The sequence below is a fragment of the Kickxella alabastrina genome (assembly GCF_025024165.1).
Source record: "Kickxella alabastrina strain RSA 675 chromosome Unknown BX661scaffold_11, whole genome shotgun sequence".
Classification (NCBI taxonomy): Eukaryota; Fungi; Kickxellomycota; class Kickxellomycetes; order Kickxellales; family Kickxellaceae; genus Kickxella; species Kickxella alabastrina.
In genome coordinates, this window is record NW_026251482.1 from 458462 (window position 1) to 478515 (window position 20054).

General features: G+C 43.9%; 7 protein-coding genes across 7 annotated transcripts; 3 read left to right on the forward strand and 4 right to left on the reverse strand.

The window, feature by feature from the left end:
- Positions 1-3599: 3599 nt before the first annotated feature.
- BX661DRAFT_129831 (uncharacterized protein) lies at positions 3600-3758 on the reverse strand (the record flags this gene model as incomplete). Its single annotated transcript, XM_051532536.1, has 1 exon — positions 3600-3758. A coding segment is annotated over one exon (159 nt), but the record flags the coding sequence as incomplete, so codon positions are not given.
- Positions 3759-4154: 396 nt separating this feature from the next.
- BX661DRAFT_18473 (uncharacterized protein) lies at positions 4155-5287 on the reverse strand. The gene has a single exon (XM_051536578.1). It carries the CDS (start codon positions 4977-4979, stop codon positions 4287-4289), a length of 693 nt encoding a protein of 230 aa, XP_051391739.1. The 5' UTR covers positions 4980-5287; the 3' UTR covers positions 4155-4286.
- Positions 5288-8591: 3304 nt separating this feature from the next.
- Positions 8592-9054, reverse strand: BX661DRAFT_18523 (uncharacterized protein). The gene has a single exon (XM_051536731.1). The coding sequence runs from the start codon at positions 8956-8958 to the stop codon at positions 8719-8721; it is 240 nt and encodes a 79-aa protein (XP_051391740.1). The 5' UTR covers positions 8959-9054; the 3' UTR covers positions 8592-8718.
- On the forward strand, positions 8909-10427 carry BX661DRAFT_182645 (ClpP/crotonase-like domain-containing protein). Its single transcript, XM_051536030.1, has one exon. The coding sequence runs from the start codon at positions 9151-9153 to the stop codon at positions 10057-10059; it is 909 nt and encodes a 302-aa protein (XP_051391741.1). The 5' UTR covers positions 8909-9150; the 3' UTR covers positions 10060-10427.
- A 2-nt stretch (positions 10428-10429) lies between these two features.
- On the reverse strand, positions 10430-11226 carry BX661DRAFT_163035 (peptidylprolyl isomerase B precursor). The gene has a single exon (XM_051533322.1). It carries the CDS (start codon positions 11176-11178, stop codon positions 10477-10479), a length of 702 nt encoding a protein of 233 aa, XP_051391742.1. The 5' UTR covers positions 11179-11226; the 3' UTR covers positions 10430-10476.
- Positions 11227-12193: 967 nt separating this feature from the next.
- BX661DRAFT_182648 (uncharacterized protein) lies at positions 12194-13485 on the forward strand. The gene has a single exon (XM_051536031.1). It carries the CDS (start codon positions 12443-12445, stop codon positions 13442-13444), a length of 1002 nt encoding a protein of 333 aa, XP_051391743.1. The 5' UTR covers positions 12194-12442; the 3' UTR covers positions 13445-13485.
- A 4394-nt stretch (positions 13486-17879) lies between these two features.
- On the forward strand, positions 17880-20022 carry BX661DRAFT_198453 (uncharacterized protein; the record flags this gene model as incomplete). The annotated part of the gene is made up of 3 exons (XM_051538228.1): positions 17880-18030; positions 18810-19099; positions 19525-20022. 3 exons carry the CDS (start codon positions 17880-17882, stop codon positions 20020-20022), a joined length of 939 nt encoding a protein of 312 aa, XP_051391744.1.
- Between the last annotated feature and the right edge of the window lie 32 nt (positions 20023-20054).

Consider the following 20054-nt stretch of genomic DNA (forward strand, 5'->3'; position numbering starts at 1 on the left):
GATTGTATATCAGCAGATACTTAAAACCAACGATGGCCTTGTCCTAGCAGCGTCGACTCAAAATTGCAAGGTTGAATTAAAAAACAATAAAAAACTAAATTAAGTCAAGCTCAGCTTGTGAATAAGTTATTCATATAATAAGTATGCAATAGTACGCACACTAAAAAATACAAGTACCAAAAATATGCCTGATAAGCAAAGTAATTAGAATTTGATGCGCTGGACAAAAAAACCGTCCACACCTCGCCCAGAGAAAATAAATACATTGATACAGTTGCTTATTAACAAAGTCATGTTCTGTGTTAAATAACTCTGACAACTATAACTGCCATGATATTTAGATAAATCAAGCTGTGCTATGCCTACGAGGATAAGTAACCGCAGCAGAGTGTGGTCTCCTTGGATTTGCGCCCGGCTGCTGCTGCTGCTGCTGAGTCCCTACCAAAATATAGGGCTTAATTTTCTATCTCTGGCAAAAAAATGTTAACACAGACTACCTTTTTAACAAAATGTAAAGGTAAGTGCGTAAACCAATATCAAGGGCTATCCTCGCAGGCTGGGGATTTGTTACAGTATATTTATTGTATTCAAAACTTAATTGCCCAAAAACAATTTGCGGCAATTATCAGCCTTGATTGCTTATGTTTTATGTTGCTTGTAAAAAACTATAACTAAAGCTGCATTCATAATAATGCGGGTAATATTTACTCCGCCTTTCCCACACATACTGCAAAAAAAGTACGCACAAAAAAAAAATAGAAAATTTTACACATGTCATATTGGAAACAGTTAAATTAGCGGGTCATGTAGGAAGATGCCAAAATTCAAGTCATTTAAATTTATTTCTTGCAGACATGCACATCGCCGCACACCTGCCGCTGCCACAAAAAAAAGAAAAAAGCTAGACAATGGCTAACAGGACAGCAACAATACAAGTCACACATAGGGGGGAAAGAATAAAAATAAAGAATGTGATCACTACATTATTGTTGGATTCTTGGACAGTCAGCCTGTTCACACGCACTTTCTTTTTTACTTTCCTTTTTTTCTTTCTGTGACCACAAGACGTGCATTCCACCTTTTTTATTTTTGTCCTTTGCAAACATATGCGGCCTTTTTTTATTCCGTTTATCCGTACCCGAATTGCAGTATTTATGTTCATCTGTGGGACCCAGGCTAAAAATAATATGAAACCCATTGCAATGAAGACGATACGTACAAAAGTCGGAAAATTCTAGGCATAGAATCGGTATTCTTGTTTTTTTATTTTTGACGCTTTCTCAAATTTATGTCCAGGCCTCAAAAATAAAAAAACAAGTATTAGCTTACTGCTGGTTTAAAGCATTTGTTTTTTAATTCGAAATTGTTGCATTTTTCATGCAAACATCATGTTTTTTCTTCAACGTGACACCGACCTTGATTTATATTTTAAAGAGGCGGTAATTATATAGCCAAATTGAGAAATAAAGTTGTTCAGTGTACATGAGAGAAAGCAATGAAAATAAAAATAATGCTAAAGTCTCGGGTGAGAGCGAGAAAAAAGATCCATTCAAAAAGTTAATACCCAGCCAAAAACTCGGATGCATTGTTGTTCCGAATGCACCCACATATAAAAAATAACATCCAAATATTGGTTGCAAGCCTGTACTCCAGCTCAAAGACCAACCTTTTATTTGATCACGTACACAGACGGAATTGCATTGGGCATTGACTCATTTTAATTACAAGACCATGATATGATATGATAAAAAATAAGTGTATTTGTGTAGGGCTTAAAAATAAAGTGCCCAAATAAAATTAACAATTGGCTTACAATGCGAATATACAACAGCTTCAAAAAATCATTAATGAAAACTATTACTAGCAGCCCATTTTAGAAGCCTCACTGCCCCTAAACGAGTCCTTGCCATGGGCCAAAGACGGCGTAGGGTGCTCGCTCTAATACCAGCACTAGTCAGTGGCAGCACAAGGACCTCCGCAGCCAAGCTCAGATTGTCCGGCGACCGCATAAACTGATAATCTCTGCCAAAAACCTCCGAAAGCGGGGGCAGCCGCGGCCGAGAATCACTGCTCCCAAACAGCACCGGCTTTGGTGATATCTGCGGCGAACAAACGTGTTCCTGTCTTTGCACTGTATGCGGCTCTGGCTCCGGCAACGAGTATCTGACGGATGACTGTTGGTACTGCCCGCGGTAATGCTGCTGCTGCTGCTGCTGCTGCTTGTCAATGTAGTGCAAGCGTGATGGAGGGAACGCAGCAGTAGAAGGAATAGGCACAGACATGGGTGTCTCAACCGCTGCGCGACTATTTTCGGAGCGCTGCATTGGCAAAGACAGCGTGGAGTCATCCTTTACGCACATGGGTTGAGCCTGGCGATGACCCGACAAGTCGGCCGGTGTTGACGGCTGGGGGTGTGCAAATCGGACACCATTGCTGCTCTCAACACTTCTATTGGTAATATCGCTTTCCCTTTCGCGTAAATTGCCGAGAGGTGCATCGACGCATTCGTGCTTTGGGGCTGCATATCTGGTGCATAATTTAATGCAGAGTCCCGGGATTGTGCCGATGAATGCATACGTTGGGGCGCTGGCGATCTAAGTGATGACCTGCTAGGCAATCCTCCACCACTGCCGCCGCTGTTTCTGCTGCTGCTGATTCCTCCAAGTACTTCAGACTCCGCTTCGCATTTCTTGACACTATATCTGCCCCCATCTGCCCCAGCCCCTCGCCAATAAGTTTCAAGGATACTGCTGCCGAGGTGTTGTTATCGGATGCAGAAGCCAAAGACAAGGCAGACCCGGGATCATTCCTTCGCGCATCAGATCCCTGCGCACCACGCTGTCTTGAATCGGCATATTGCGCATGCATAATGGGCGATTGTAATGGGGGTTGGCCGGCATTGCTCGGTGAGATTTGCACTGGCGATGTGAGTTTCTGCGCATAGCGATGCATAGGTGCAGCCGAGGTCGCTGAGGAAAGCAAATGAGGCTCTGGCAGTGTGTATAATGGCCGGCCGGAATGCGGCGAAAATCCGGCTGACGAAGTGGGCGAAAACGGACTCTGTGCGCGGTGCCCTGCCATCTGACCATGCGCCTTCTGTTCGGCGTACTGCATCAAAGGGTGGGTCGCATGCGGCGGCGGCTGCATATGGTGGGGGTGGTGCTGGGCCTGCCGCTGTGGCATCACCAGCGGCGGTGGCAGCGGCGGCCCGCTCATGCCCATAGGGCCTGGTATCCGGTGGGGGTAGTGCTGGCGGGGTGAGCGTGCATCGGCATGTGCGGGGCCGACTGGTTGACAGGACTGCGCATGGGTGGCGGCGGCCGAATCCGGATTGAGCCAGAGTTGGTCATGTAGTCGCCGTACGTCGTGTATGTGTCGTGGTTGTATCCTCCCGGCTGCATCAGCGAGGCCTCCATCCTCACCGGTGCGCCATTCATTGGGGCATCAGGCGGCTGGCCAAAGAACGGCGCCATGTAGTGCTGTGGCGGCGGCGGCGGCGATGACTGTCCGGGGAAGCCGTATACGTAGTAGCTGTGGGATGCCGGCCAGTGCGACCGATTCATGTACGGAATGCTGCCGTCCATCAGGGCCAGCGCCCTGGGCCGCGGCCCGCGCTTGCGGTTCGACGGCTGGTAGACGCACGGCCAGTTGAACTTTGCGCACGTACGGCACGAGGGGCGCCCACCGTCGCATTTAACCTTTCTCTGCCGGCAGGTTGTGCATGCGAGCGACAGCCGCTTCCGAACTGGCGCTGACTTGTCATCCTTTTTCTCTGCCGAATCATCCGCGGTTGGGGACTTGCTGTCGGTGCCAAGATGATGCTGCTGCTGCTGCTGCTGCTCAAACTGCTGGTAATGATGGTGATGCACTGCTGACGACGACAACGGGGGTGCCATTTGCTGGGACTGGGACTGGTGATGGAATTGTGCGTCCTTTGCCATGCCGCTATTTTGAATGCCGCCACCGCTGGCAATACTGCTTCTACTGCTACTGCTGCTCTCGTTATTGGTAGTTTGTTGCATATCGGCGATTGTCCGTCGAGGTGGGATTGTAAAAAAATAAAATAAAGGGCAGTGGATGGACTCTGGAAAAAAGGGTGGGAGGGTATATCCAAAAAAATCGAAAATCACAGCTCAGGCTGACAAGTGAGTGCGAAAAAATAGGGGCCCAGCCGTCTTGGTCTATATATTAAATAATGTGTGCAAACAAAAAATAAACAAAATGGACTTTGGGTGTGATGACCCAAAAACCAAACCAAACCAAATAAAAATAAAAGAAAAATAATTTTAGTTTCGTTGAATGATTATTAATTGTTCAGGTAAACAAAAACAGGGTATAGTGGGTGTGTGTATGTATATGTGGCGAAGAAGAGAAATTGAACAAAAAAGAAAGGTTGAACAGCGTATGGACAAACAGAAAAAAAATATGAAACAATGAAAAAAACTGTTCTCGGTACGCAAGGTAGCACAGGCAAACGGGATCCAGCGAGTAATCAGAATCGCTTTTTTCATGGACAAACTGGGAAGAAAAACAAGGAAGAAAAAACGAATGCTGATGAGGCAGAAAGGCCGGGCGTACCAGACAGAAATAAAATGAGAAACAAGTATAAATGTACAATATTGTAAACTAATATAACGAGGAAATGATAGGAGATAAAAAGGGAAGGAAAAACCTAAAAGAACCATACAGATTGATTTATTCCCAGGATAGGGGCAGGGACACGAGGTAATGACGATGCCAAATGTGCGTTTATTTAACAAAAAATAAAAGCCCGCTTGATGCAGCCAATTTGAGGAGAAAATAAAAATAATATTTTTTGGGAAGCAAGAATGAAATTGTTGGTGTGAACTCTTATGCTGGTCCTTTTGCAAACGAGCACGAGCGCATGCGTTACGCAGAAAAGAAAGCACTCGCTCGAAAGAGGGAGGGAAGGGAGAGGTAGGTTCACAGGAGGGGAGAGGGGGTGGGAGGCGTGGCATAAGGGTTAATTGCAGGGGCGGTATTAGCCGCAGTCCAGCACTGCAGTGCAGAAAATTGTGTACCTTTTCGCTTGGACGATAAAGGCATAAAAAGAAAAAGGCTGCCTTGCATGCAGAATGAGAGGGAGAGGGAGGTGTTGTGCATCAACCCGCCTCCATCGGCCGCACCATCCCTCTTTCTCAGCTGTTCAAAATGTTCTTTTGCGTTGCTTGTTGATGATGCATATCCGACTAGACGCTTGAAATGGACAAGACCAAGAACAAGACACAAAAGGGACCAAGCGTAGCAACCAAGAAATAAAAACTAACATGCATAGTCTACGTGGCCATATCCATAGAGTGACTGGATCTGCACAAAAAGGAAAGGAAAATCTGAATTTCAGAACACGTCAAGCGGTATTCTCTGTGGATACTTCGCACCGCCTTGCTCCCCCTTTTAGAAAATAAAAAGCCCAGGGCGTGGGCATCCCGAGATATACATACATAATCAAAGTGAGGATACTGTGTGCGTATGTGGGCAAAAAATGAAAAGGAGAGTGGAATCCTTTGGGAATATACGCGAGATTAAGAACAAGCTCTTCTGCACTACATATGTCTGTTCTGCAGTTTGAATCGCATGTGCGCTGCACAGGAACGGAATGAACACCCAACAATGCAAAGTTTTAGACCAAGAGTGAGAAGAAAAATAAAAGTAGCGCAATCTGTCGACAATGCAATACGACCAAAAACAGCAAAAAAAGGGATGTGCTCGCTGTTTTTTTCGCTGTGCATTGGGTGCCAAATGGGAATATTCTCGGCAAGTACAAAAGAGACTTGCAGCCAAATAAAAGGTAATAATGGCGGAAATGCAAATAGTAACCAGCGCTTGGTCGCTGAATAGACAAGGTTGGCAAAATGGAGAGGGGCGGGAGGAGATAGAGCAAGGAAATTCCACTTTTTATGCCCAAAGTGGCGGTGGCTGAGTAGTTCTACTGCTATCCCTCTTTTCATAAAGCATTTTCAATGGATAAGAATCGGCCAGCCGTGCTGGGCACGATTTCCTTTTTTGCCTGAATTTAAGCAAGCAGTAAAGGCAAGTTTATAGATGCAAGTTTGTAGATGCAGTTGTTTTAACCAGCAGCGCGGCCAAATTAGAAAAGTAAAATCGACCCGCTTGCGGACAAAACAAGGGTTTGGCCAAGAAAAAAGAAAAAAGCCCAACAAAAAAAGAAAAAAGTAAACCATTTCTGGAATTAATTGGCCACATAAATTTTATTTCGGTTATTTTTCTACTTTTAAAGTCCAAATAAGAAAGGTGGTTCGACTTTACAAACGGGGTTATTGCAAGGGAAAGATGCAGCCACCTTGTTTCTGGCCCATGCATGTAGAATTGCAAGCAAGGCGTCAAACGGAGATGTGGAGAAGAAGGGTGGTGGGTTGTTTTGGAGTCAAATTGACAAAAAATAGTATCATTTTGGAAACGGAAAAGGCGAGGCTGAAAAGCTGGCGGGAAAAAAACAGGGCAGGACAGGGCAGGACGCAATGTTTTGAAAAATGTGTTCTGGGGCTGCCTGCAACCAAAACAGAATCGAGCCAAGTGGGTGCATGTGTTCACCCGGACCCCTTTTGAAATGCATTTTTGAATATGCATTTAAGCGAGATACGGGTACACTGTAATGAAAAAAGTTGATCAAATTGATAAATTTTAACGCAAGAAAATTGAATTCTTACCAGTATTGACTCCTGTATATGTATCTATATAAGAAGGGACCGCCCGTCCAATATGCTAAGATTAGCAGTGTCGATATAAAAAAACAAAAGGTGCAAAGTGGGTATAAAAGAGAACAGCTTTGCAGTTTTTACAATGCTGCGAGTAAAACAGAAAAATAGAGCAAACAAAAGATAAGGATAAAAGTAGAGCCTTAAAAATATATTACAAGCAGTTGAATAACTCTAATAGATGAAAAATTACAAAGCGGGCTAATGTTAAATTCATAACACACGCTTGTAGATGGAGTTTAAAACTGGTTATATGTAAAATTGCCAAAAGTAAATGAATGAATGAACGAAGAAAAAAGAAAAGGAGGAAAAGATCCAGCAACAAACAAAGGCGTGTATGAATTAAAATACTCAGGTGGGCGTTCGCTTGCCTTAAGTATTATTTATTCTTGGTGCCAAGCAGCTGGGGAGGTTAGGAAAAATTTATAGACGAACAGAAATAAAAAGGGGAGGCCCCAAATGAGGTAAATCGCGCCTTCTGTTTTATTTTCCTGTTATACAGCTCGGGTGATTTGGTGACCGAAGTAAAAAAAGAGGAATGCCCGACCATGTCCTTGTCGCCTGCAGATTTGCCAGGCAAGTGGAGAAATTTAGGGAGGCCGGGTTCCTGAGAGGTGCTTGAAGAGGTGGTCTTTTGCCCACCCCCCTTTCACACACCCACCTGCCAGCGGAGAGGCGTTCTGCAGGGGGGAGGGGGAGAGGAAGGATGGGTGGTGAGCAGAACGTCTCATGATCTCATTGTCTGCAGCTAAAAAGGATGTTTCGCAGTAGGCGGCTAAAGGGGAGAAAATAAGAAAATAGCGGCTTGCTCACTATGCTTGTTCATAAATGACACTCGAGCGTGTCGATAAAATTAGAGAGATGAATCGATATTGAGATATAGCCTGCTTGGCAAATGCCTTGCATTCCATTTTGTTTTGCGCCAGCCGGCAGCATAGCCCGCGAGCAGGCGCTCCCCCACCGAGTCACCGCGTAACGAAAGAAATTACAGCATGCTTCTGCGACAAATCGGGATGGGATTAGCGCTTGAAGATCTTAATTTCACAGAGACTTCATGGTCGCGGGCTGCCCACCGTGACTATACACTCTATAGCCCGGCAATGTGTGAATGTTAGCGACAATCCGTAGCAGTCTCTGCTGCGCAATATAAAAATTCGATTCCACCGGCCCAATTACATATACACCACTATTTGCACCAAATTGCCTGTTCGTTATTTCTTTTACATATCGCCTAAAGCAACCAATTAATGAATGAGGCACAAGACCGAGACGGCGCATATACATGACATATTGCATTTTATTTGTTTCTTGCTTGTTGCTTGTCGCTTGTTGCTTGTCGCTTGTTGTTTTGAAACAAGATTTATCGGGCATTCCCGCAAAGCGATCGCGCAAAGAAAAGCGAAAAAGCCGCCAATGCCGAGCAAACAAAAGCGACTGCAGCACAACAATGAGAATCTGGCAGGTGAGAGAATCTGCAAATAAAAAAGTATTCAGCTAGAAAACGACCCGAAACGTAGCACGGAGATATACAGACAACCAAAATCTAGATGAAGAGTGAGTGAGTGAGAAAGAAAATATGAAAGGAAGGATAGTGAAAGGGGAATTGTGGCGAGGTCAACTTGTTTGTATTTCTTTTCAATTTCTTTTTCTTTTTCATACTAGCAATTGTCCATATGGAATATCTCGCCAAAACAAGATGCGCAATTTTCCCATATATTAAGATATGACCAGTTGAATGTAGAGCGCCTTTATTAATTTTTTTGTGGGCCGAATCTTCTTTTTATATTTGTTCCATTGAACTAAAACAAAAAGCTGTTTTTTCATGTAAATGTGGGCCATTCCAGCATATTATTCACATTGCGAGCGCCGGTTTAACTGTTGACTGGCCTTTTCTTGCTGTTGGTGTTGTTCGCAGTAATTTACATATTTTAGACTTTGCTTAACCCCGAAAAAATTAAATGTGATTTGCATATCTGCCCGTTTACTCTGATGATCTCACAATCTCTAATCTCTGCTTGGTTTCATGTGACAGAGGAACCAGCCAAAAATAAAAATAAATAAAAAGGAACAAGGAATAGGGTTTGACGGAGACAAATTTCACCGCGCTGCCAATTGTTGGAATAAAAAACAAGAAACAAAACGAGTGGAGGAATAGATAGAGGGAGAACGGGGGGGGGGGGGGTGGTTGCGTCAAAAATTTTAATACGGAAAACAAGCACATGCCATCATTTTTCTGCTTCTCTGTTTTCTGTTCACATTATTTTATTTTAATATTTGCTCACTTTGACGATAATAACAAACAAGCAACTAACCAGCAAACAATACATACTATTTTTATCCCTCTTCCTTCCTCTGTCGACAGCATCCCACGCCTCGTATACATTCAGGACCTTTGCAAACGTAAAATAAAACAATGATTGGACTTTCAGCCCGTGTGCCCATGGCTTTTGGATCCATGAGTGCTGTGACAATCCGCAGAATGACGGCAGCAGCAACAAATCCTGGATTCATAATAGACAAGCCCGAGTTTTACGTAACCTTCAAGGAGCTAGGTCCCAAGGCCGGGTGCCTTGCTAAAATCACGATGAATAGCCCAAAGGCCAACACGTTCACGTACGCTTCACTGCAGGCCCTCGGCGACTGCCTCGCCGAGGTCGAAGCCCAGAAGGGCGTACGCGGTCTGGTTTTGGATTCAACAGTGGACGGCTTTTTCTCAGGTGGCTTCAATCTTCCTATATTCCAGAAGATATCCCAAGAGGATTTCATGCAGCTGTGGTCCCTTGGAAAACACATATTCCGCCGCATCTACTCGCTTCCAGTTCCATCCGTGGCGGCAATCGACGGACATGCGCTGGGCCTGGGCTGCGTCATGGCCATGGCCTGCCAGCAGCGGTACATGGTCATTGGTGCGAAGAAGCTCATTGGTCTAAATGAGGTTGCTGTCGGGATGCCCCTGCCCGAGTGGCTTGCCGTGCGTTTCCGCGATCTGACATCCATGCGAACTGCCGAAGATCTTTTGGCCTCTGGCACTGCCATAACTGCGCCACGCGCTCATCAAATCGGCCTTATAGACGAGGTGTTTACATCCAAGGATGAGATGAATGCTGCAGCGATGGACTTTTTGTGGGAACGCGCCGCCATACCCTACTATGCCCAATCAGAGACCCTAAAGAACTTGCGTCGCGGGTTTTTGGATTACTTTGACGCCGAATTTGAGAGGGACAATGCGCAGTTCTGGATTGCTATGAGCCACCCAAGCACCCAGCAGTGCATTGATCGCGCGATTGCACAGCTTGCCGCCAAAAGCAAGGCAAAGAAGTAGATGGTTGGGTTGGGTTTAATTTGCTCATATGATTTGGTGCCGCAAAAGTATCGTGGCAGTATGACCCGGCGAAATGCCGTGCGATACTGTTTTGCGTCGGGCAGTCAATAATTTAATTATTTTTACTGCAGAATTCAAGTTCTAGCTGTACTCAAACAATTATTCCCCAACGAGCAACGATTTGAGCGATTAAAATGCACAAGTAACTTTATACACTCGGAAGCATTGGGCTTATCATTTGTTTCTGGCTTGCAATGCAGTTAACGAAAAGTAACTTGCAATTGTCTGCTGTTTTATGTTGTTGCTGCCACTATCCAAAAGTTTATGCTCAACTTTGGTTGTTCGAAAGTTTTAGAATTGTATTTGGACCGGCATTTGTAACTGCATAATATTTTACGCGTTCATTTAACTGCTTCATCAAAAAGATAAAAAAATGAAATAAAGCAGTGTTAACTCGCTATACAAAAAACAAAGATATCTACAGCTCAACACGAAGAGGAGTCTCGGTCTCACAATCTCGAGCTCACCGCTGTCAGCGATAACAATGTCGACCTTGGGCTTGTCACCGGCGCTCTTGGGCCCATTTTCGATGGCAGTGACAATATCCATGCCCTCCATGACCTTGCCAAACACGACATGGCGGCCGTCAAGCCATGAGGTCGTCACAGTGGTGATGAAGAACTGAGAGCCATTGGTATTCTTGCCAGAATTGGCCATCGACAGCACGCCGGGACCAGTGTGGCGCAGCTTAAAGTTCTCGTCGTCAAACTTGTTGCCGTAGATAGACTTTCCACCGGTTCCATCGCCCCTAGTGAAGTCGCCGCCCTGAATCATGAAATCCTTGATAACGCGGTGGAACTTGCTGCCCTTGTAGCCGAAGCCGTGCTCGCCAGTGGCCAGCTCAAGGAAGTTCCTTGCGGTGTCTGGGACGGTCTTTCCAAAAAGTCCGATAACAATGCGCCCAAGCTCCTTGTCGCCCTGCTTGATATCAAAAAACACCTTGTTGGTCACGACCGGTCCGCGCGCCGCCTCGACCAGCTTTGCGCTGAGGGCCATCATCATGATAATGGCAAAGTAGAACAGGCCGCTGGCCCGCATGAGCACAAATGGGATTCTCATAGCACAGTAGTATAAGAAATGATATAAAAATTGGAGTGGAGAAATAATGAATATAAAAATTGGAGCAGAAAAGAAAGAAAAGAAAAGACACGTCCATCGCAATTTATTCCCTCCTCCTTTGTGAGGCTTACCCCACACGCCGACCAACACGTCATGCTGTGGATTCAGCCTCGCGTGATTACTTGGCTGATCAGTCCAGCTGGTCCAATCTTACTGGCTGCTGGTGTTTTTTTTTATTTTATTTTCTGTTGCTATTGCTTTTGTCTAATCTGTTTTTTCTTTTTAGCGCACACCACAGCAAAAGAAGAAGAATGGAACAGCGCTTGAGGAGATACAGACAAAGGCGGATGCACTCGAACGGTTTTGCACTTTAGTTGTGATCCTGCTGTCAGCGCGTCCAACAATAATATAAATGAAAACTGAATCTTATTTTGGAACAAATTAAATGAAAAATTAGAAAACGCTGAACGCGTACCAAACAATACCCCTTGTGGGGACCAATTATAAACCTATAAGCCTGGACGAGATACACGTCCAACAATAATAAATTTGATTCATCAATCTCGATTAGTTCTTTCTAATTCTTCTTTTGGGAGGCGTTTGGACGAAAAAAGATGAAAATACACTGAAGTGTGTGGAACTTTCCCAAATCCTGATTTCCTCAAGCATAATGTGCAGAGGTGTGATATTTCACAGACTTTGAAGCCAGAGCTCAAGGACAAGACCAAGGCTGCCAACGAGTTCAACTTCAAGTTCAGGTGTTGGAACCGCGACATTGCGTCGGCATGCAATCTCATTATGATGTTCCTATATCGTCGCAATTTTTAGAGCGCCACCCAGATTTTAGGCACCATGGTAGACCGCCAAATGATCTGAATACCGCGTCCAAGCCCAAGCGTAACAAGACTAGACAGTCTTTATCCCTTTCCTCACATCAAGGCAGCTATTACTGCTGCCTGACGGCTCGATCCTTACTAGTTAAAACCAACGACAGCAGATGGGGAGCTATAGGACCTTTGCCCAAAACTCCCCAATAATAATTATATTTTTCATGTTGTTATTTTCTCGATTCCATTTAGATTTCCCTCCATCCAATTTGCTATTTTTTCTTTTTTCGTCACGCTCAATATTTTCTCCTCTTTTTTACATTGCGAATTTCGCCTGTCTTCTTTTTATTACTTCTCCCATCCCTCGCGCTTAGTTCACACCACCCTACCTAGCCGCTTTGAGAAGAAGAAGCGCAAAAAGCCAAATCCGCGAAAAAATGAGTTCGAGTATACTGCAGGGTGCCATTCCCATCTTGGCGTACTGTGGGTCATCCATCACAATGACCCTGGTCAACAAGCTGGTTCTGTCCAATTTCCAGTTCCACATGGTGTTCTTTATGCTTGCCGTGCAGGCCTTTGGGAGCGTCGGGCTGATGGTAGTCGCCAACAAGGTCGGGCTCAACGTCAAGTATCGCGCGATGAACAAGGCCGACGCGAAAACGTGGTTCCCTGTTGCCTGCTCGCAGGCGCTCATGCTGTACACCGGCGGAAAGTCGCTTGAGTATCTGAACGTACCTCTGTTTACTGTGTTTAAGAACTTGACCATCATCGCTGTTGCGTACGGCGAGAAATGGGTGTTTCACGCGGCTGTCACCCCCCTGATGCTCACTTCTTTTGGTCTGATGGTTCTGTCCTCGCTGGTCGGCGCATGGAATGACATCGGATTTAACGGGTGGGGCTACTTTTGGATGACCGCTAACTGCTTCGCCTCGGCAACCTTTGTCATCCACATGCGCAAGGTTATCAAGCAGGTCAATTTTAAGGACTTTGACACCGTGTACTTTAACAACCTGCTGACCCTGCCACTGTACTTGGTGCTCAGCATGGTGCAGGAGAACTGGTCGGGCTTCTTCGTGTATTACTCGGACAAGGCCAATGCCGATGAGCTCAACTCGTTTGTCCAGGGTATGTTGGTTTCGGGAATTGCTGCTTTTGCCATTTCGTACTGCTCGCCGTGGTGTCTGCGCACCACCTCGTCGACAACGTACTCCATGATCGGCGCCCTCAACAAGCTGCCTATTGCTATTTTTGCCATGCTCTGGTTCCCCGATCCCGTTAGCGCTGGTGGCGTGCTTGCTGTCCTGCTTGGCTTTGCTGCTGGTCTGGTGTACACCCACGCCAAGAATGTTCAGAAGCGGGATCAGCCGAGCAGCGCTCAGGGTCTGCCCCGTCCCATCTCGATGGATAGACTTGATGGCGCAAACCGCCAAAACAAATAGACATGAGTAGTGTTATTCTTTATTTTCAAAATACAACTTGGCAAATGGTAACGTCTCGGATGGCATCAAAACTAAAATAACAATGTCACCATTTATTTTGATGTGTGTGTTTTTAAAAATACGTAGGACAGCCAGGGAAAAAAAACTGAACCATTCTTTATTTGTTAGATGCCATGTTTTGCCAATCATGTGCTTAATGTTATCAGTTATTAGTATCAGCCACAAACAAGAATAAATAAATAAAATGTGTCACTTGTACAAAACGAATGAAGGTTTAATTGCCTGAGGGTGGAGGTGTTTACTAGAATGTTAGTCAACTAATCCCGACGAGCACTTGATCTGCCAGCTAGAGCGCCAATCGTCGCCAGATGGCTGGTGTGCATGTCTGCTGTCCTCATTGCTGTTTGTTGAGATTGGAGTCTCATCAACAATTGGCGTTTCTCAGACATCAAGGACCCCCCACTTCCCGTTCGATCTGTAAGTCGCACCATCCCTTGTACCAGTCGTACTGTTTGTCTATGGTCTCGTTTACAAACACCGTTGCTTGTTTTGCGCGCTCTCCTTGGAGTTTCTTGACCAGCATTGTGTACTTGTCTGTCAACTTCTGGCAGGTGCGCCTCATATCAAGGCCAGCTTCTTGTCCTAGCAGTGGGTCACACGCGTCCTAAATTTCCTAAGTTTACCAGTTTTATGAGATACATGAACCAGGTTTTCTTTCCATCTTTAAATACCAACAGCTGGACCCTACAGCTCGCATCTAGACCCAACAACATAAAAAAGAATAACATCATCCGTGCTCTTCTCATTATCATTATTTTGACGTTGGAGAATAATTGCCTGTTCTCCGCCCATGTCTTTGTTAAAATTAGCTGAGGTTTTAAGTTTTGGTGTTAACTGTTTTTTTATTGGTAAGGGTGTATGCATTTACAACACGAATAATCTCACATTTGCCCTTAGTTTTTTGTCACAACAAAATCCACACTTGCCTGATCCACCATGTACATACAGGGAGACTGGTTCATTACATTGATATGTCTTGTATCCTTCTTTTTTATAAAGTTGGGTACACTGCCGATTTTGTCATCTACACGTAAAATTAAAGTGTTATTTGTCAGCTCCTTACCATTGGGTTTTTTGAAGTCGTTCTAGTAAACTTACTGGGATATTTTATACATAAACTTAGATAACAGATTGTCATTTTTTGTATAATTAACAATGGTAAGTAAAAGTAAAAACTATTTAATAATATTAGAAATAGGGTGGAGTAAACGTGTAACATAAATATAAATTGACAAAAAAATTACCAATGAGGCTCCCTCCCATTTTCTCAACTTTTTATTTGTTTTATTTGTTTTATTTCTCATTATTTTTTGCTTTATTATACAAAGGCATGACTTGCTTTTATGTAAAAAAATTTGTGCGTACGCAAACTTGCTAAAAAAAGGTATTGGCTATTGTTAAAATCCAGCCATAGGCCGGTAAGGGGAACAATGAGACAACTAAGCGAGGGAGGTTGTTACATGATGAAAAAAGCTGCCCCCAAACTCCGCAAAAATATTGGAAAACCATTTCTCCACCAAAAAATGTATAATTTTTTGCCCCACACGTGATGTGTTTTTATTAGCTAGTTAAATATTAGACCAATATTATCGGCCCCTGCTTTTTGTATGTACAGTCAATCGAGCTTGAGCGCCAGCTCAATTTTACTGTGTGAGCATTTTGCCGCCTAACGTAGTACAATTTTGTTACTGGTCAAACTTCCAATTGAACATACATGTTAAATGATGACTAATATTAATAAAAATGATAAGAAATTGAAAACTATTTGCATCTGCCTAGCTGTGTTATTTTGCCAAATGTGCATTTGTGAATATAACACTCTTCATGAAAAAACGCTTGCCTTGCTTGTCCAGATACACGCCAACGCTTTTGATGACACAAGGTCTGTCAATAACTATATACCTGGGTGATGGATATGGGAGTTGGTAACACAGCTCTCATTTTTTTGCATAGTCGCGGCCGGGGTCTTGAACAAACGAGATTAACAGTCCGGCCGTCGTGTTCATGGTCAAAAATAACACACCCTGGCCGATGTAATGCCTAATCTGCATATCGAGATACCCAATTTGAGAGCTATTGCCAATGGCAACAGGTATTTCCGCCAAAACCCATGAGGAGCCTCGAGCACACTTGGTCACATTGTCGTCGGAACACGCATGCCAGAGTTCAGATGAGGCTTAAAGTAAACGGAAATCCCCCCTTATTTCTGCAGTACAAATGGAGCCAATTTCTGGATAGACAGTGGTGCAAGATGCAGGATCCACACAACTGGCATGTCCTGTTTGTATTGGTAGTCGGCTGCAATATTCAATCGGCGCTGCCAGTATTGCTTAAGGTGGCCATCAAATGCCTATTTCCAATAGTGCATTATCCCTTTTTTGAGCCTCTTGGTATTCTTGCCATTGACAGATGTAGCCGTCAGACCAGTCCAGTGAGCTGCCCGCCCAGTGATTAAAAATGTATTGCCCAACTTGTACGCGGCATATAGTCCAACTAGCTGACGTGGATATTGTATAACTGGGTAGCAACGTTTGCATGCCCTTTGATTGCTTTGGTGTAAATGCCATTGGCAGCTCCATGGCTCTGCAATTCGATGTAGGTAAGGTCCTGGTTTTGTTGATAATATTGGAGATGTGCAGGATATAGTGGATATTAATAATCTGAAGACCCTTCAGCCCTTATGCTCAGTGTGTGGCCGTGTAGCTGCATACATGTGGTTTGCATGTTGGCAAAGTGCATCAAGCAGTGGAGAGGATTTGTACAACATCACTTTGTCATCTCCTGAGATTGCCCACAATGTGAATATAGCTGCGATTTTTGCCAGATCAAGCAAATTATTTCGAGTTCAAACAGTTTTATCAAGTCTCCGCTAAACTGTTGAACTGGTACAACTGATACGACAAGAACAAGTAAGCCAATGTAATAACAGCGCAATATTTGCTAACACCATCAAATGGAGATTGGAATGTACAGTCAAAAGTTACGGCATTTGGTAGTGAGCTGCCAAAATGGCAATGATTTTTGCACATGCTGCATTATCCAAATAAAAGGCATAGTCTGTTTTTGTCATGCTGACAACCAAAGCTTGTGCCCATCCTTTAAGCATATGCACTCTGTCAAGACAATATGAGCTGTAGTCGACAAATGATTACAGGTATGATAAAGGAGATGGATGCTTCATGCTTTTGGCAACCACAAAATGGTCAAGGCATAGGTCACAAATCGCTGGTACATCCTCATGGTTCATGGGGTAGGAGCTCCGGGCTGTTTATTGTTTTTGCTATTCCTGTCCACCTCGCACATTGGGCAGAAACAAGAGCTCATATGCCTAGCATGGCCATGATTTAGCAACTCCTAGAATGTGCCAGTAATCACCAAAACGTGCATGTAAAGGTGGTACTGCTTGTTGCCAACACTGAATTGAAACCCATGTTTTCAAGCTGGGTAAGCTCTGTAGCCATCGGTATAAGAAAACTCCAAATGTCCTTAGGCTTGCTGGGGCCAGGAAGGACAAGTGACTGAAATCAATCCTCAAATTTATAAACAGAGCTGCACAGGCTGTGAACAATGACGTCCATCATAGTGCAGATGTGTCCTGCCAAACTCTTAAATGCCTGGAATCTGTCAATTAAATGGTAATATACACTGCATTGCTGGCCCAGTCTGGGAACCTCATGCACAGCTGCGCAAAGTTGTGCTGTCCAAAATATCACACACAATACCATCACTATCACCAGGTCAGCTGAATTTATACGCATCAGGCTGGCAATGGTGTCATTCATGAAAATGGTGCCAGGGAAGACGCAATCGGGATGTATGTGAAGGTGTATGGCACACATTGTCAGTGTCCTTGCCAACCAGTCATGCTGTCGGGCCACTTGCATAGTGAGACAATATTCTTGTAGGGCTTAGTCACCTGTTCCTTGTTGCACTCCTTGCAAGATGTACTTCCCTCATAGAATCTATGACATTCACGCTTGCACCTTTTATAATTAATTGTGACGACTCCAAATACTTGCTGCACATGTTGTCCAAGCAAGAAGCCCGAGGGAAGCACATTTTTCCAAGATAGGCATTGGACACTGTAATTATGTTGATCCTCAGACTTTAAACTGCGTTGTGTTGGTCAAAATTATCTATCAATGCACACCCAGCTGGAAGCCAGCATTGCCAGAAGCAGCTACTTCAGGAATTATCAAAACAATTGCTGATGCTGGGATATGACATTTATCTGGTCAACGAGGTATGGCTTGGCTGGTTGAATTGAATCACCCATGTCGGATACTGGTAAGTTATTGGTACAAGGGTCACTATCACCATTAGTGCCGCCATTATCCAAATCCTCGTCATCTTCAATAAAGGTATCCAAAACAACATGCTCGTCACCTGGCTAGGAATTATCAATGTCAGCAGTATATGTGGTGTCATCGATGTCAGCAGCGTCAGCAGCATTGGTGGTGTCAGCAGAGTCCGTGGTATCAATGGTTTCAGTAGTGTCGGCGGTGTTGCCAAGCACATTGTCAAATGTCCTGACTGGGATCTGCATTCTACATCTCAATGACAATTTTTTGGAGCCCAGATATGCTTTTTGTGTGTGGGAGCTCAGGCAAAATGGGCTTCAGTAAGGATTCGTAAAATCTCTTCTTTGCATTGCACTCAAAAGAACATGAACGTAATTCATAATAATAGGGCCAGTCATGGTTGGTTGAGGTGTGGGCTGGGAACCATACTCTGGTGAACTTTCGGCCATGGCTGATTGACAAATATAAAAATGAAGTATTAAAGTTGAATAAAGGAATGTTATAACTGTAGTCAAAAATATATGCATATAGATAATATAAATTGAAATGTACATAATAAATTTATTTTGTGCTGTATGGTACGTTCAACTTGAATTTTTTTTGGCAGTCACAAGTGTATAATGTGAATGCCAAAAAATGATCACATTTGCAGCCGCTAAGTGCTATTTTTACTGGTATACTTGGGAGTGAAGAGGATGCATTGGATAATTCTCGATATAGCATGGACTTGAAAATAGTTTACAACTTCGCATCGGTTGGACGCATATTATTTACTACTAAAATAAAAAGCATACAGAAATAATAAAGAATATAGTTGCTGGCTTGGTCATGCATTGGTGTATTTACAATGTTTTTTCTTTAATTATTTATTTACTTTTTTCTCAAGCTTTTCTATTGCAATGGCGCTTGAAAAAATTGCTTTACTGAGCTTGAGATTTTTCAGCTGAGGGCACTTTGTATCGCTCAATCAAATGAAAGGACCCTTGGTGAGTTTATTGCTACAGTCAACTCTCTGGTTACCACAATCGACGCTCTGATAAAAGATGTGGAGGCCAACGCTGAGCGACACCAGTTTATTACCAAAGTGGGAGAGCTTACCGACAAGCTTGACGACCCAGCTAGTAGGCACACGGAGATGGTTCCAAATGGATTAACGGCGTTTGAAGTTGCTAATCTCAGGTGCGCGGGTGACTTCGACTCTACGTCATTTGTGATCACATGGGGGTTTATGCAGATGAATGAGAACTACGACATCAAAAGACTCTACATACTGTTGCGCCTATCGGCCCATGAAGTGATGGACAGGTTTTCTTTTTATCATACAATTTGGACCGTATCAGATTCACCACGCACTGCTTTTGTGGTTCAAGAAACGTGGAGGAAAAAAGGTGACCGCAAGCAAAACGATATGATAGCGAAACTAGTGTCACATTTTGACACACTCGGGTTTTCCATTCCAATCAAGGAAAACTTGTGGATGGCGCAGCGGATTTTGTCTGAAATTGTGAGGAATAAGCAGTCTGCAGATGATATAAATGCTTAGTAAGCACGTATGATTTTGATCATGATAGCTGTAATGGTTATATTATAAAAATCACTCACTCACCATTATTTTTTGATAAATTGTTTATTTTTATATTTTACTAGCAATGCCACAAAAGAGGAGCTCCCTACACCTGGTAAAACTTTTCCTGTAGCATCTAGATCGTCACAAAAAAGAATGCACTGAGGCAGTTTGAGGGCTTGGTTGGAAAGTCATTCAGTAATAACGAGGTCATTACTGATGACGAGTGGAAGGTACAAGTGTTTTGGCGCAATATCCCTAATTCCAACAAGGTCAGCCAGCCGACCAGTGGTGTAATTTGCGTGAAGCAGATCAATGTCGAGCAGGCCAACAGCAGACTTGTTTATAATTTAGTTGGATCCGCTAGTAACAACCCCAATGATGACAGGTCTGACAGCGATAGGCCCGATAATGATGCATCTGATGACGATGGGTTTGCCATTGCTGATGTGAAGGCTATTGGTGAATGCGCTTCTGATACTTGCACTGCACCCACTACAACATTGTCTGCCTTTTGTCATATTAGTTGGTCCTCTGTGGCAAACAAGGCCAATAAGCTTTACCAGAACCTGCTGTCTAAGCACACAAAAACCGCCGACACAGATCACCTTCAGCAAGTGTATATGGTCACTATTAGGGATGCAGTTAATTGAATCTTTGAGGATAGCTTTTTTAGGATCACTAT

What these genes read in the sequence shown, in the direction of transcription:
- BX661DRAFT_18473 (XM_051536578.1), bottom strand. Translation starts at nt 4,979, where the DNA reads ATGCCACGCCTCCCACCCCCTCTCCCCTCCTGTGAACCTACCTCTCCC.
- BX661DRAFT_18523 (XM_051536731.1), bottom strand. Translation starts at nt 8,958, where the DNA reads ATGTGCTTGTTTTCCGTATTAAAATTTTTGACGCAACCACCCCCCCCC.
- BX661DRAFT_182645 (XM_051536030.1), top strand. Translation starts at nt 9,151, where the DNA reads ATGATTGGACTTTCAGCCCGTGTGCCCATGGCTTTTGGATCCATGAGT.
- BX661DRAFT_163035 (XM_051533322.1), bottom strand. Translation starts at nt 11,178, where the DNA reads ATGAGAATCCCATTTGTGCTCATGCGGGCCAGCGGCCTGTTCTACTTT.
- BX661DRAFT_182648 (XM_051536031.1), top strand. Translation starts at nt 12,443, where the DNA reads ATGAGTTCGAGTATACTGCAGGGTGCCATTCCCATCTTGGCGTACTGT.